Source organism: Melanostigma gelatinosum (assembly GCF_949748355.1).
Source record: "Melanostigma gelatinosum genome assembly, chromosome: 8".
Taxonomy (NCBI): Eukaryota; Metazoa; Chordata; class Actinopteri; order Perciformes; family Zoarcidae; genus Melanostigma; species Melanostigma gelatinosum.
Genome location: NC_136641.1, coordinates 6,095,052 through 6,111,121, shown reverse-complemented (window position 1 = coordinate 6,111,121; position 16,070 = coordinate 6,095,052). Strand labels below are relative to the sequence as shown.

At 41.8% G+C, this 16,070-nt stretch overlaps 1 protein-coding gene across 1 annotated transcript; it reads right to left on the bottom strand.

Annotated features, from left to right (window-relative positions):
- Nucleotides 1-3,224: 3,224 nt before the first annotated feature.
- Nucleotides 3,225-12,414, bottom strand: chrna4b (cholinergic receptor, nicotinic, alpha 4b; the record flags this gene model as incomplete). Its single annotated transcript, XM_079273249.1, has 6 exons — nucleotides 3,225-3,350; nucleotides 4,356-5,778; nucleotides 7,590-7,699; nucleotides 7,794-7,838; nucleotides 9,731-9,882; nucleotides 12,363-12,414. 6 exons carry the CDS (start codon nucleotides 12,412-12,414, stop codon nucleotides 3,225-3,227), a joined length of 1,908 nt encoding a protein of 635 aa, XP_079129375.1.
- Nucleotides 12,415-16,070: the final 3,656 nt, after the last annotated feature.

Sequence of the window (16,070 nt, the reverse complement as noted above, 5' to 3'; positions counted from 1 at the left end):
ATCAAGGTAAATGTAACAAAATGACATTCAGTTGTAAATAATAGCTTCTCCTGACTTGCATGGCATTTGCATTGCTTTCTTGAGGCAGCGGATACAGAGGACCTTTATGGAGCTTCACCACGGGACGTGCCCATTTGTAATTTGTATGATATTAATCGAGTTCTACATGAATCCCTGCTTAAACGGCACGTCTTATCATATAATGGAAACTTTGTAGTTCAATAAAGACCATCCTCCTTTCTTGTGCTTCCAGGGATAACTGGAAGGACAAATGGAAATGAATATCCGTTCATATTATCTTTGCATACAGACAAAAGAATTACTGAAGCACATTCTTTTTTTATAAAGCTGTGCTTTTAAGTCATTTAAAGTTGCAACAAAGCGGTTATGTATTTCAGACCATCGTCCAGCCTTTCTTCTGCAAATGATGTGCTGGATTCAATGAATAAATACACGGCTCTGCAGGTATATCGCCTCGTTTAAAGTGCTGTCTTTCTATATTGTGCTTGATTGCAATTTTCTCCTGTGTGTTTTTACAGAATGATCAACGGTCGGTCCTCTGCTGAGCCAGTGGAAATATAATAGTTTGTTGAGTTCAAGATGAAGGACATCACTTTGGGCATTCAGGTGTAACGTTACCTGCTTTTGAATCTGATCAAATCGGGGATTTTAACTGAGGTGGAGCAGCAGGACGCAGATGTATGGGAGCAGGATTAAAGTGGACAAGAGTTGATGACTTGCTGTCAACAGCAATTTAATGCTTTTTTTGGATTTGTGGTGCACATATTAACAAGTTAGAAACATCAACAATCCGAAGGCTGTAGCTGCCTCAGCTTTGAAGCTAGAGTGAAGGTACTGCATACGAAACTACACGACCGATTTCTACCATGTCATGCTAGCTTGTCGGTAAAGGGGCTAAAATGTTAGGCCATACCATGCCCACTTTATAATCCCATGTAGTTTGGGGCAAAAATCATGCAGTTGTTAGAATTCAGTATAAATGTGGTATTTTTGCCAATTCTAAAAAAGGTGTATTTTAATATTTCTGCATACTGGGGTCCCGAATTAGTTTTGGAGTTGCATAAATTAGGTATGACTGGAAATCTGAGACTATACTGGATCCAATGAGCTTAATTGTATTCGTGTGATGATGTGAGTCCCCATTCATTTGTAGCCATGTCACATTGTCACGACCATTTTTTGACAGTTGACGTCACTATAAAATGACATGTTGTGACCACTAGGATGATCACAGCCTCATGAAACTTCCCATCCACAAACTGCCACCTGTGGCATTTAGAGACCGTATGACTTATCTCGGTATATTGACAATAAGGGGGTTTCACAGAAGAAGACGGAAGCACTTGACATTCAATCTGCAAAAAAAAATGCAATTCTTACAGAAATCTCCAAATGTCAAACGTTTTTTAATACCACATCACAGCATGGAATGTTCTGTGGTGTTCCTCAAGGTCTTGGTATCTAAATGTGGTATTTTGGAGGGATTGTTGATCATTTTGATCAATTCTCGAGTATTTGACACCCTGCTGAGCCAGCAATTAACCCAGCTTTGGTTTCTCAGTTTTCAGATGACATCTACCACTTCTATGTCAACCTACTATCCCCCCCTACTATCCCCCCCCCCCCAAAAAAAAGACAACTTTGTTTCAGTAATTTAAGTAAATTTCATTTGTTACTTCCACCCCTGCACCTAATATACTGTATATATGCAGCTCACTGTCATCTGATAATCTGTGACATACTGCAGCACAATTAACCTTTCCCTAAAAGTGTTAACTGTTTGCACAGAACCAGTGGTCTAATCATCTGTTCATTTAGCTGTTGCAGATATTGAAAAGATTAATTAAGCAAAGCCGCAAAAGTCATGCACTATCTAAATTAACAAAATGTGATGTTCAGGAAAGTTTGGAGCCTTTCCATAATAAAGTAAGCCTCATGTATATAATAATATTAATACAAGTAACAACAATATAAACAACAATACTATTTTTTTGTATGGTAATGGATGGACCACACTTTTACTGTCAATATAGGTGCATGACACCTTGGCGACTGGTGTCTTACCCTGATGGTGTAATGATTTAAAATGTGCCATCAACACTTCTCTGCTCGTTGGCATCGCTCCAGGTGTGTTTCTCTTGTGTCATTAACATTCAGAAGTGATTTCACCATCAGCCTCTCACTCCTTCCACTGTCCGCCACTGCCTGAATGAAACCTTCAACTCATCAAGAACAGCTTTTTTTTTTGTTCAGCACTTTGAAATCAATTTTGATTTCCTGCCTTGTCATGATTGTATTGCATGGTACACAGTGTAAAACGCAGTGTGGAGGCTGGTTTTCTTTATTGCAGATAAAAACAAAAATATCTCCAAAGTTATTTATTGATATTCACCTTAAACTTTAAATATCAATACCTAATTACTATGGTCTTGAAAGTCATGCTTGACAAAAGAAGAAAAATGCATAAAATCAGGCTGCTCATTCCACTCCTATTCTACTCATTTATCAAGCAACAGAAAAGATTGTCAGGGGTTGAGGGTGAGGAAGGGCTATGCATGACCGGAGAGGGAGACTTTAAATCCCTCCCTGTTAACACCAAAGTGCTGTGGTAGCAACAAAAGAAATATTGAATGATGTGTTTATTTAACTGCTACGATTAGAAAATCCTACATCAGTGACCACGGCAACAAAAAAAAAACGTGTCACACATGAACAAACACGCACAACTCCCTCCCAGAAATTCAATCAGGTCGCACTGAAACGTCAATATTTTACATTGACATTGTAGCAGGAATGTGAAAATTGAGATTTAAACCAAACCTTTTACAGTGTTATTAACATCTTATGTTCTCTGTGGGGTCTTCTGCAGTTATATATTGGTCAAACTCTATTCTTCTCTGTTATACAAGGTGACAACATGAGCTATACAACTCAATGTCAAAATTGAGTGGTGAAGAAGGACTTCTTCGCTGTTGGCCTTTTGCCCTCATAAAGAATTGATATGCTCAGTGGAATCAATGAGATATTTCGTCTCGTTTCTCCGTGAGTAGCCTTTTGATAACCTGGGGAAAGACCACTTGCAGTGGGACTTGTAGTTCCTTTGAAAAATAAAAAAAAGTTATATCTATTTTTTCTCTTTTTTTAAAGAGATAGTTTGTTTCCTGTAAGTGTTCATGGACTCCCTGTCCGTTAATGGCGCGAGTCTAGATCATTCCAGCCAGCCAAGGAGGAAGAAAGAGTCCCACAGATCCCAGTATACACACCATTACAAACATCCAGAGGAATATCCTGTCAATGACCATGGCCACATACTTCCAGTCCTCCTTCACCTAGCAGAGAAGAGACACAGCAGAGAGGGACATTTCAGAATTTCACTACACCTTTCTTTTTACCAGCTGTCAGTTTACACCCTTCATTGATTTCTCTCGAATGGCTGTTTCTTTTCATTATGAGGCGGCTATCTCCTAAATGTCACTCAATTCTTGCTCGTCTCGCTTATGAAATATTCAAGGACGAATTACAGAGGTCCCACTGTCCCAATGACAGGGTTTTTCTGGCGAGAGAAAGAAAGTACATTGTAGTCCTGACAATGACTGGCGTCAATGAATGCAATAACCTTTTTTAATTTCTATTATTTTAGAATAATTGTACACATTTTCGAACTTCTGATCCCACTCCACAGAGACAGCTTTCATTCTTTTACAAGTGACTCGGCAATTAACACTGAATCAGTGCTGTACTGTATACTGGTAACAGGTTCTTGCTTTCCTGATTTATTTATTTTGCATTGTCACTGATTTATTTCAAGGTAACTTTTTTAAACCGTCAAAACTAGAGACCGGCAGTTTGACACATGGTGCGACGTAGGTAAAGTCTCATTAAACTCTCACTTGTCTGATGCTCATTTGCTCTGGGAAGCTCTCAATTATGCAACGTGAGTAATTCCGCAAACACAGGTTGCAGTAGGAACACCCACGGTTGGATTACAAGGCACGGCATGCTTATGCACTGAGAACTTTGACTCGCACAGATGATTACACATTGGCTATTGATATTTTCCCTCATTAAAATAGCAGCTCAAATTTCAGTTGACAGCCCTGTCAACTGAAATTGACATGCAGCACATGCCAAGTGCTGGAATGTGCTGCATGTGGGATTGTACTTGTATCCAACAAAATTGAATCTGACAAACTCATTGAAGCAATATTGAGTTATAAGAAGCTCTGTTGGATTTTCTTTTTCCAAATATGAGCACTACATGGATATTTCTAAACTATTATGTAATTTACCAAAGCTTTACCAATTATTCAAACGAAGGTAATGTTTCAACTTACTGAGAAATCTGCATCCTCTGCCCTAAGATGATCAGCGACGTACTGAACTCCCTCTATGGCCCGTTGCACAGCTGGGGATATAGTTGGAATAACGGTGTCCTGCTGGGTACTCCCGTCTTTAGTTGACTCAGCTATGATGGTTCCTGCTGGGTGATCTGTACAGGCTTGTTTCTTCACCCACCCTGCGATCGCCATGAGCCCAGGGCCTTCATCGTGCAGACAGCAGTACTGGAAGCTGCGGGAGCGACACCGGTGTCCGGCTCTCTGAGGGTCACACATTTGCTCTGCGTTGAGGGAGCGGCCATTTGGGGCCAGTGTATTTGGTTCTTCTTTGGAAAGGCTGTGGAGCGGACCCATTGGCAAAGCTGGGGTCAAGGATAGTTGCGAAGAAGACGAGGCCGCGGAGTTGTGTTCCCGTGGGGGTTGCTTCTCAGAGAGAACTGAATGCTGACCAGATGTGGTCCGGCAGAAGATGTTGGCCTTCAGTGGGTGATCATCTTCCTTGGGGTCCTCAAGAGGGGAAGAGGATGGAGAGGGCGAGCAGACGTGGATGCTTGGACTGTCGGATGGAGTCTTTGGGAGTGCATTCTCCAGCTGGCACATCTGTCTCAGCCCCGTCTCCAACCCTGTCCAATAGGCCAGCGAGTTGCCCGTTGCAGATATGGTGGTCGGACGGTGCATCATCTCGATAAGCTTCTTGCAGTGCTGCTTGGCTGTGCCCGGCGGACGCTTCATGAAGAGGACTCGCGGCACCATGTCCAAGAATACTCTCCGCACCCAGTGAGGCATGCTGTGGGTTTGTGGCGACCGGTGATGTACGTTCAAAACAAAGATGGTAATTACGATGGAGAGAGTGACAAAGACCATGGTGAACAGCAGATATTCACCAATCAGCGGAATCACCAGCGATGTAGACGGTATGATCTCTGTGATCAGCAGGAGGAATACTGTTAGGGACAGTAGCACTGAGATGCACAAGGTGATCTTCTCTCCACATTGCGATGGCAAATAAAACACCAGCACGGTCAAACAGGAGATAAGAAGACAGGGGATGATGAGGTTGATGGTGTAGAACAAAGGAAGCCTCCGGATAATGAAGTAGTAGGTGATGTCTGAGTAGATCTCCGTGCAACACTCGTACTTTTTGGTGTTGTACTTGCCCACTGCATTGATGATGACCCATTCGCCACTCTCCCAGTAGTCCATCTGGTCCACGTCGCTGGCCATGCTGATGAGATCGATCTTGGCGCGGTCAAAGGTCCACGAGCCAAACTTCATCTTGCAGCTCTGCTGGTCAAATGGGAAGAAGGTGACATCTATGCTGCACGAAGACTTGTAGATGGCCGGTGGCGTCCACTTTATCCGACCATCGTGGAACAGATGTGCCTTCGTGAGGTGAGTCACCGCAAAGTCGCCATCCGCACTACAAAAGAACGGGGTATGACAGGGGAGAAAATAGTGGGGGGGAAATGTCCTTAATATTTTTACCTTCATCAAGGGTTGCATTACAATACTTTTGTTCTGGCCAAGTGCTTCAAGCGATAACATTAATTCCACATTTTATTGTTTTCAACCACATCTTACCGTCGCCTTCAGTGGATTGAGTTTGGTCATTTGTTCTCGGTTGGAAAATGCTGGTAAGTTGCCATTTTTAACTACCGACTAAAGTGAACTTGTAACTTGAAGAACAAATAAAGACTCTTTTATACAGTGTGACAAGTGCAAAGCATACAAACTGCTAAACTTTTACATTGCTAATGTTCTTTAAAAAGAATAAAAAAATAAAAAATAGTGGGAGAAAATCATTAGAGAACAATTTGCTATAATTCAAATCTCCTAAGTCTTCTTAATTCAAAGTTTGTTTTACATTCTTTTAATCACCCTCGACATGCTCTTATTAGCAGAGACACAACATTTGTTAATATATGTATTCTGATTAAACTCACATTTAAATGTCTCTATCACATGTGACATGTGTCACAGTGAGCTGTTTGTGGTGCCAGAGAAGAGATACAGGAAGACTAATCCAATCTCTGAATACGGACAGCTGCCCCATCTTCCTCTGTCTCATCTCCTGCCTCTATAATCTGATCAATCTTTGTTGAAATCCTTCCATGATTCCAGCCCTGCCATTCCACACCTAAACTCCCCTCCCATTACTTCCTGCTTCAGCTCATCATCTGACGTAGTCATCTGTCCATCTTGTTGTTAGCTATCAGTCACTTCGTGCTGGACCATCTATGTTGCTTTCACTCTGTACTGCCTGTATCTGCTCTGAACATCTGCCCACCATAGCCCTCTGGATTCATACCATGTTGCCCTTTAGTCTGATCCAGCATTACAATAAAGGTAAGTCAGATATTTGAGTGTAGTCATAGATTCAAGACCGAAGACAAGACCAACGACAGCCTTTTCCAACGCAACAATATAGCAATTATTAGATCATCTATGTTGAATTCTCCATCATTCTGAGCTCTGCCGCTCACGTCTTTACAAAAGCTGAGCATGTAAATCACGAAACAGTTGAGAGTAAAACAACCTCCCTGATCTTTTCTTTTTTCTTATTCATTTTGTGTCATTTGTGTTTCGTTTTAGTCAGTGTCTTATGTGAAGGACTTTGAAATACCCTGTGCACAAAATAGGATTTAAAAAGAAAGTTGCCCTGCCTTGCCCTATTAGTTCCTCCAAATAAATGACTCAGCCTCAGATATTCCATCACGAGAAAGCAAAATCATGTTTCTATCACAACGCAAATTTGACATTTTTATTTAGCTGCCGTGCCAGTTTCCGATCCAGTTTTTTTCTCCAGTTTTAGCTGATTTCCCTGATTTAGAGTGAAATGAATACAGGTCTACTTGGGGCTTTCACACCGGATGCATTTTATCCGAGGCCCCTTAAAACACATCCAATTACGTTCCATCTTATAATTCCCAGGCTAATGTATTGCTTTGTACAATGTACCGAGCTGTGTTTGTAGCCACATCCGTTCAGGCTGACCTTGTTCCCATTCATTTTAGCTGAATTACTTTATGACATTGGCTCAGGACAAGATGTTAGGCACAGCTAAATCTTCAAGTATTCCCTCCAGTCATACCATCTGCTGGAATGAAATCATTCCCATGTGAACATCGGCTGCTATGCGATTAGTTTTGCCTTGAATGTGGCAACATTGGAGATGCCAGGGTCTCTCACAGTGTCTTCACATGAAAACAAGCCAGTGACACAGATCCTCACTTGTTGTAGAGGACTATGTCGGGCCTCCAGATGATCTCTGAGGGAATACGGATGGAGGTGACATTTTCGTATTCCTCCGGGTTCCAGCGGAGTTTGTAATCGTTCCATTCCTGTAGGAAAACATTAATCAAATGTATATACTGTAGCTTTATATTGGACTGTATAATTTGCATGTGTTTTATCTCTATCTATATTATTACATACTTGCTTGACCCAAACGTTTGTGGTCATCATCTGGTTCTTCTCATCCTTATTTCATGTCAACGGGAGAGGGAAAAATAAATGATGACATTAATCTTCTTTCCAATGAATTATATGTCAGCCTGGACTTCATCATCGCATGGGTTTCATTAATTCATCTTATATTCATCATTTGTTATTTTTCCGAAGCTGCTTTCAAAATAAATCAACATCCTCTATTTAAAAAGACAGATTAGTTGTGTAATAAATCAATAAATAAATAAAAACATTAGGTAATGCTACGTGCTTTGCTGCCAGTGCTGGCAAGCTGCTGTCTCCAGCTCTCTCCCAGCAACATCTGACAGCAGTCAGTGAGAATGCACTGTAGGAGACAACAACTTCCCCAGGAGCTGACTCTCACTACCCGGCATGTGAAGCAAGCCCTGCCACCTAATTGTGTGTCAAAAACCAGGAGAATCGTCCCACGTAGTGATGCAGGCTGCACGTATTCGATATTGAAGCTGCACAACTTTGCATGGTTCCAAATGGCAGTTAAAGGCCTTGTAAAAAAACGGGTTTACCTTAGTCAACAGAAACCCTGCAACATAATTTGTGTCTGTAATGCAAAGATAAGACAAGAGGCAAGACATAATAGAGATGCTTTTTGTTGAGACCAGCTGTGTCTGGATTTGGATAGTTACTGCCAGCAATAGCATACTTGACAACAGAATTTAATTTGTGAAAATAATTCAGTCTCTTCTGTTGTGGTTTAATTTCCGCTGACAAGCGATCTGTATATTTAGACTTATCTCTGTTTCCTGGTGTAGCTTTGAGCTGGTTGCTATGGTGATCATGATCAATATGATACATAAGACATAGAGAGTACAATTGAGACGCTACACAACTGCATTGGACCAACATTCATAATAATAAATCAACTTTTCAAGGGCCAAACCTACTGGTCGAAGTGATATTTGCAGTTAAGTTTTCATGCAGTTTAATGTGCTGCAGCTGACCAGCATATTAGCTATTCAGCCTGCAAACTGGCATTAACGGTGCACTTTTCCACGGTGAACATTTGGTGGCTTGTTCAACAAGCTACGGTGCAGGACGGGTGGTCATGTTTGTAAGTTCGATAAGAAGGAGAACACAGCAAAGTTATGGTCTTTGCCTCTTGTGTTGTGTGTGTGCCTATGATGCTATATATGAGCCCAATCGGCAGAAAAAAAATGTTAGAATCGCACGTTTCTGAGTTTCTTTGCATTCAGTCAGAACAAGTGAGGTAGTGCAACAGAGAAAGGGACGTAGTATATCGAGCGACCGTTATTGAAAGTTTCGTAATAATAATAATAACAAGTACAACTGGCAAGAAAGTCAACGAAGGGTAGTCGGGAATGGGTCAAGCAAACACACAACAAACACAGGACTTTCACCCAGGAGACCACTGCTCATGTCCCATGTGAAACCAAAACTAAACATTGACTTATGGACTACTTCTATGTTGCATTGTTACGTTTGTTACGTAACATTATGTAAGTAAGTCTGTTAATGGCGGTTGTTGTTTTTTACGCTAGTTACGTTACATTTTATGTTATTATTGTGACAGAATAGGATCTTTTTTCCAGTCTTAACCAAGTAGTTTAGTTGCCTAAACATAACCATTTGTTCAAAATGTCAACCACGTGGCGTTGCGCTATGCGTTTCTGCGCGCGTTATACGACACCGATATAAAAGATTATTTATGAAACATATTTTTTGTTCGGAAACGTCGAGATTCATAGGATTATGGACACCACCATAAAGACATTTTTTCGTCAAAAGAGACCACAGGGCAAGTGCTAGACAGAGCAGATATGTATAGCAGTAAAAAAACAAAAACTATTTATTTCAGTTGTACTTCAATATTGATTTCCAGGGTTGGCTATTGGTGAAACGCAACAATGCTGTGAGATTTTACTCACCACATCAATGAGCTGGGCAATAGACAATCCAAAGTGGACCAGCACAGTGTCTGAAGTCTTTTCCGCAGGCCGGGAGAGCTTATTGTAATGTGCGAACAGATCCTGGAGCAGCCTTTCTTCAGCGTGGGCACGAGGTCGAACTTGGAAACAAACTAAGGGGAGAGAAGAAGAGATTAGACACATAAATTAAGCTTGGATCAATAACATTGACCTTTTTTTTAGCCCTTATGTGCCAATAAAAGTCTTTTTAGAACTTTAAAACAATACTTTTACTTGAGACTGCATGAAAATGCTGCTCCTTTGTGCTCATTTATGACAGTGGCCTTGATTTGTTTCTCTTTTGCTCTTTTATACTTAATATTATGCATTTGAAATCGTGGCTTTTATTTTAATACTGAATTCATTTTCTACAATTTCATCTTTAATGGATTTAACTGATCCATGCCGCCATGAAGGATTCACTGTACAGAGTGTAATCTAAAAGGAGGGTGACCTCTATTACGCAGGTGGCGTTTGGTTACAAGGGACTGTATCTGAGTGATGGGGGGGAGGGTTGAGGGGGGTGGAGATGAGAGAAGGTAAAAGCGGAAGCATGAATCCGAGTGTGAGGGCATCCGCTGCGTCTCTGAACAGACGTGCTGACGGAGCAGTCTGTTGAGACGTCTCACCCTCCCTCGCCCCCTCTCACCCTCTCTGCCACGGTGTCTCTCTGCCACGGTGTCTCTCTGCCACGGCAGCTCTGATGGAGCAACTCAACCCCCGCCGCCTCCTCCACCCATGAGGATGACCTAACAAGGTCTCAGAACAATTAAAAGGAACGGAGATCGTCCTGAGACTCATACAGCACAATGTCCTTTGTGTTTCAAACCTTTTTTTCCCCCCTACTGAATTAGGCATTTTCCTATTATGGACATAGCGAGAGTCTGTGCAGGTAATTCAATGGCCCAGCAATTCATCATAGGCTGGGATTTTGTTTCACCAGCCTCACTGATATATCATTATTCCTGGCTCTTCTGCATATTTCAATGTCTTTCTATCGTGTGGTGCATTGTATTGTAAATATTGTTTCCTGCTTATTATACAAACTATTAAATTGTACCGGAACTGGGGGGAATTCTATCGACCTATCTGTCTCTCTATCGATCTATCTACCTTGAAGAAAGATGCTGTTCCAATTTGTGTTTTTGAAACAAGGACACAGACGTTGTCGTCATGCTGCCAGCCTTCCTCTCGGGTTCTCCCACCCACTCAATCAAAGCTGAAGGACTGTCCTTCAGTTGCCTGAAAACTGGCATCCTCAGTTTGTAAAAGGCTTGGGATCAATATCTTATTAAATGGATACAGTTTATTTGTCCCACCGCGTTTTTATTTCCCTTTCTAATGTGGTGGACAGATGCTCAACAACCTTGAAACGTCTCTACATTTTGGCAGATTAAAAACACAGACACAGGTGCCCTTTGTTTCATCACGTCACCTCGGAGCGATATCTGTTGAATGCAGATGGTATTAAATAAATAGGGACGCTCCGGTAAACTCTAAAGCAGCCTCCCAACTAATGGGTTTAGATGGAGGAGCTCGCAGGGTGCCATGACTTTGACAATGTGTGGGTCAGAGCAGCAACGTGTGCAGGAGAAAGTAAGTAACCGCTGAATGAGCTTGCTTCTGTACAATGGGCTTTACAGGAAACTGTGAATAGCACCGGCACAGACTGTGATGTTACCAGTTAAAGAGGTTAATCCGAATGGAGAAACCTGAACCTTTCCATTCCAGCTGCCTGGCATATACTCAAATGTCTCTCTTCCTATTCTTGTGAGAGTATCCGGTTCCTTCTCCTTTAAATCATGCCATTCCCCTGGCTACTTCTCATTGACGGCATCTGTTCTTTTATGTGTTCATGAAGACAATCAAAATGAATGATATAAACTATCCAGAAAAGAAAATTTTAGCATTGTTTATCCACTGATATTTTCAGTTTTACAACCGATTTCTATCTGCTTAGTTATCTCGATGTGTCTGAGCCACTAGACCCAGTTCTGTCCTCATTTGATCAATGAACTCTCGCAGGCCAATAATGCATGAGCAGCAAATATCACTTTCTATACAAGTGAGTCCTGCTCAGACAAAGCTTTGTTGCATTGTCACTAAGCAACAGCGGCAGTTTCTACCTCCTCGTGCAATACAAACTGTGGCAAGCATCATTAGGGAATATATAAAAGTTATTGGGGAGGGAAGGGGGGCTGAAAATTTTCTTTCGACCCTTCACTTTTTTCAAAAATTGCAATACCCTCCCTTCATTACATCAAAATGTCATGGCATGAACAAAACTAAACACAGCAAAATAGAGTAAATACAGCCTCTACTTTTGAATAAAGAGCTGATGAATGGTTAAGGCATCAACTTTGATCAAATGAATGAAAAATTAAAAAATGGTGATGTGTAAAAGTTGACACACTCCTGCTCTCCCAATGAATATAGACCAGCCTCGCTTGAGCATATATTCAAAATACACAACCCTCCCTCTTTCCCGATACCCGTCGTCCCCGTCCCCCAATCATTGTCACACAGTCCCTTACAATTATAAAGAAAATGGCAAGTGAAGCAACTGTAACTGACAGTAAGGGAAAAGATTTACCTTGTGGAGGAAGAGTGAAGAAAAGTACGCTCAGACATTTGTATACATCCATTGTGAACTCCCTCCGAACTTCTGCTGGATCTCAGTCCTGATGGTCAGTAATGCGTCCTGTGGCGGTCGTCAGGAGGGTTCAGATTAGGTGAAACAGCCAGATGGAGAGGTCATGTCGGTCTGTGTCAGCCTTGGGCCTGGCGTTCCTCCATCCGTCCATCTCGTCAGTTGGTCTTCTGTCCAGTCTGAAGGACCCCCAGACCTGTAGTTCAGTCTCCGTGATCCAGCACTTGAATGTCCCTCCTCACTCTGCTGGAATCCTTCATCCAAGTGTGCCTTATCCTTCTCTTCTCCACCCTCCCCGTCTCCATTACTCCCTCCCTCGCCTCTCATCTCTCTGCCTCCTCACCTCATCTCCCTCTCTCTCTCACACACACACAGTCACACTCACCTCATTTCTCTCTTTGCATTCTCTTTCCCTCCCACTTATTTGCTTTTCTCACAGTTACACTTTTCTGTCTCTCTTTCACTTTTTTTCCCCATGAAAAACAGTGAACGTTTTTGTGTGTGCGTGTAGGTGTGTGTGTGTCAGGGAAAAAAGAGAATATATATCTGTTGAGATTTTCCTTACCAGTCCATACAGTATCCTTAAAAGCAGAGCTGTGTGTGTGTGTGTGTGTGTGTGTGTGTGTGTGTGTGTGTGTGTGTGTGTGTGTGTGTGTGTGTGTGTGTGTGTGGACCAGATATGAGTATGTGAGCTGTGTTACAGTGTATACAGTACATACTCTTCAGTCTCCTCTCTGCCCCGTTTCCTGCAGGAGCATTTAATCAACCCAACCCAACCTCTCCTTTTATCTCATCCTTTCTCTTTTAAACACCCCTGACCCTCATCTGCTGTCACACAGAGTCTCTCTCTCTCTCTCTCTCTCTGAGACAGTTGCACTTGCTTTAGGTGTGTTTACCGTTACCGCACTTTCTTTTCACTTCTTTTCCCCAGCAATGCCAACATGTCGCGCGTTGATAACATAAAAGCGAGAGTGAATGACTGGAGACACTCAAATAAAACCGTGACTCAAGAGTCACGTTTACTTGAGATGAAGACTGTGTTACATGATAAGAGTGCAACAAAAGAGGTCCGGGTGGAGATATATGTTGCTGTCTTTGTCAGATATGCTTATTTTCAATACACTATGAGCACACAGAGAGAAAGCCCCCGCAGTGTACACATTGATTTTTTTCGAATCAAAGACTCTCGATCCGGCGATGACTAACGTTGACTTGACAGATGAAGAGATTCCTCTCAGCGGTCTGCCGCCACAGCGCAGATGCACACTCTTACCATCAGAGATTTGACAGCCGATTATTTAGTGGGATTGCTGTCAAGAGTCCGGCAGGAATTTGCAAGTGGGACAACGCAGCAGCAGGGGGGCCACCGGGAAGAGGACATTTCACAGGCAGTAAAGGTGCAGGGTGTGCAAATAGGCCAATTAAAGCCTGGTGGCTGACACATACATCAGTTTATCTCACACCCACACATAGACACATATAAGCTCCTTCTGTGGTCACCTAAGCCGATGAGACGGACCATCTGCACCTTACCAATGGTGTGGTAAATGGACTGCATTCATAGGTAGGGCTGGGCGTCAATTCAATATGGGAATGTACCATCTTTCAATGGAATCCTATTGTGATGAAATCATATGGCGATATCATGATACACAATTATGTCGTCTAAATTGATACTAACAAGCGCATGCTAACTCTGAACATCAAACTAACATCAAACTATTCTCTGATTGCTCTATATTTGTGTGCAAGTATATACTGTATATGCACACATGTTCTTAATTAAATTATTTTTATCTATTCGTCAGGTATTTAGTTTACTCAGGAGTATACAAAATAAAGAATTACTATTTGGTATTTTCATAAAGAATATTTATTTATTAAGTTAGTAGAAAAGGTGATATATATATATATCGATATAGAGATATGAAATTACCTATATTAGGAGATTTGGGGCATATTGCTCAGCGCTATATAAACAGCCCTTTTCTAGTATAGTCATCAACACATGCCAGCTTTTAACCATTCAAACACACATTCATACACTGATAGAGGCTTCCACACAAGATCATCATCAGGAGCGATAAACATTCACAGGCACTCTCACACACCGGTGGCAAAAGCCACCGGGAGCAAATTGGGGTTCAGTATCTTCCCTCCGAAGGACACTCCCGACATGTTGACCCCAGGGATCGAGCCACCCACCTTCTGATTAGTGGACAATATCTGTATCTCCAGAGCCACAGCCGCCCCCGTAAGGGAGTATAAGGAGTGGCAATATTCACCTCTTGCAGCAGCCTCCTTAATAATTCAACTTATGGAGGAGATATGGAGGAGGATTTTGTGATCCGCAAACAAGCACTTTGACCTTTGCTTCAGATAGTCACAACCCAAATACACTTGCTGACCCTCTGCAACCATGTTGGTAAGCAGCTGAGTCGGGCGACTGCTATGTACAAATGTACGAGCTTCCAGGGTCTTCGCATTTGATTGCCCTTCAAATGAGACTAGTTTGATTGTTTGTGCAGACCACAAACCAATGGGTGACGTCCTGATGACTACGTCAACTTCTTATATTCAGTCTATGGCTCCATATGTAGATATAAACCACTCATTATATGGTAATGCAAACAAGATTCATAATTTCAGGTGTTGAAACACTGAAGAAAACATACTTATTATTATTATTCCATTCCAGACAATAGATTTCCCTAAACGCTACACACTGTTACTTTAAATGTAGTTGACTACTGCAGTCTAAAAACACCCCCATATAGCAACCTTGCATTGCAGTGCTATATGTAGCTGTAGACTTTAGTTTTGGGTCTCAAAGGTTATTCAGAGCTGAGTCACATTTGACTTGCCAAATCAATTATACAAAATCTCAGAACTCTTCTTAAACTCAAACACTAACGACTCAAAACTCCACTTGGGCTTGAAATGAGTTGACACCCTGCCAAAGCTAGATTAATAATCGTGATAATGTACTGCTTGTCATTCTCAGACAAGCCTGTTCAACTAATGGGGAGAAAGGGCAGGAGAGAGACAGAGAGTTGTGTTAGATGAGGGGGGGGGGGGGGGGGGGGGGGGTAGAACACAATGTACCCACACAAGAAATACTATGCTCTGAAATAAAGTGCAGATGCTGCATCAGTCTCTGCATGTTATTTTATATCTGAAAACTGATGAAGGACTAAGGTGGACTGGTACAATTCCAGCATGGTCTTCCTGTCTGTTTGTGCCGGGCTGTCTGGAGTCAGCAGAGGGAAAATGAATAATCAGCCAATTGTATCGTTCAAACTACACTTTGATATCAGGACAAATCAAAACAAAACAATGATAACCATAAGGGCACTCAGAAAGTGCAGACCTCCGCCAAGGCTATTTCCATAGGTGAAAAATAACGCACATATACACAATTTAACATGATTTTCCTTGGCCTATGTTACACCCTTCCACCAAGTTTTATAAGAATCTGGCCAGCAGTTCTTCTGTAATCCTGCTGACAAACAGCTTGGCAGAGCTACATTTCTGTCTGAAGTATTAAGCTTCACTGAATAAATGATATGACTATAATAAATATTTCTACCACAGAGCAGTGGTTCCCTGCAAAAATGACAACTTATATACTTGATCAAACAAAAGGTTTCA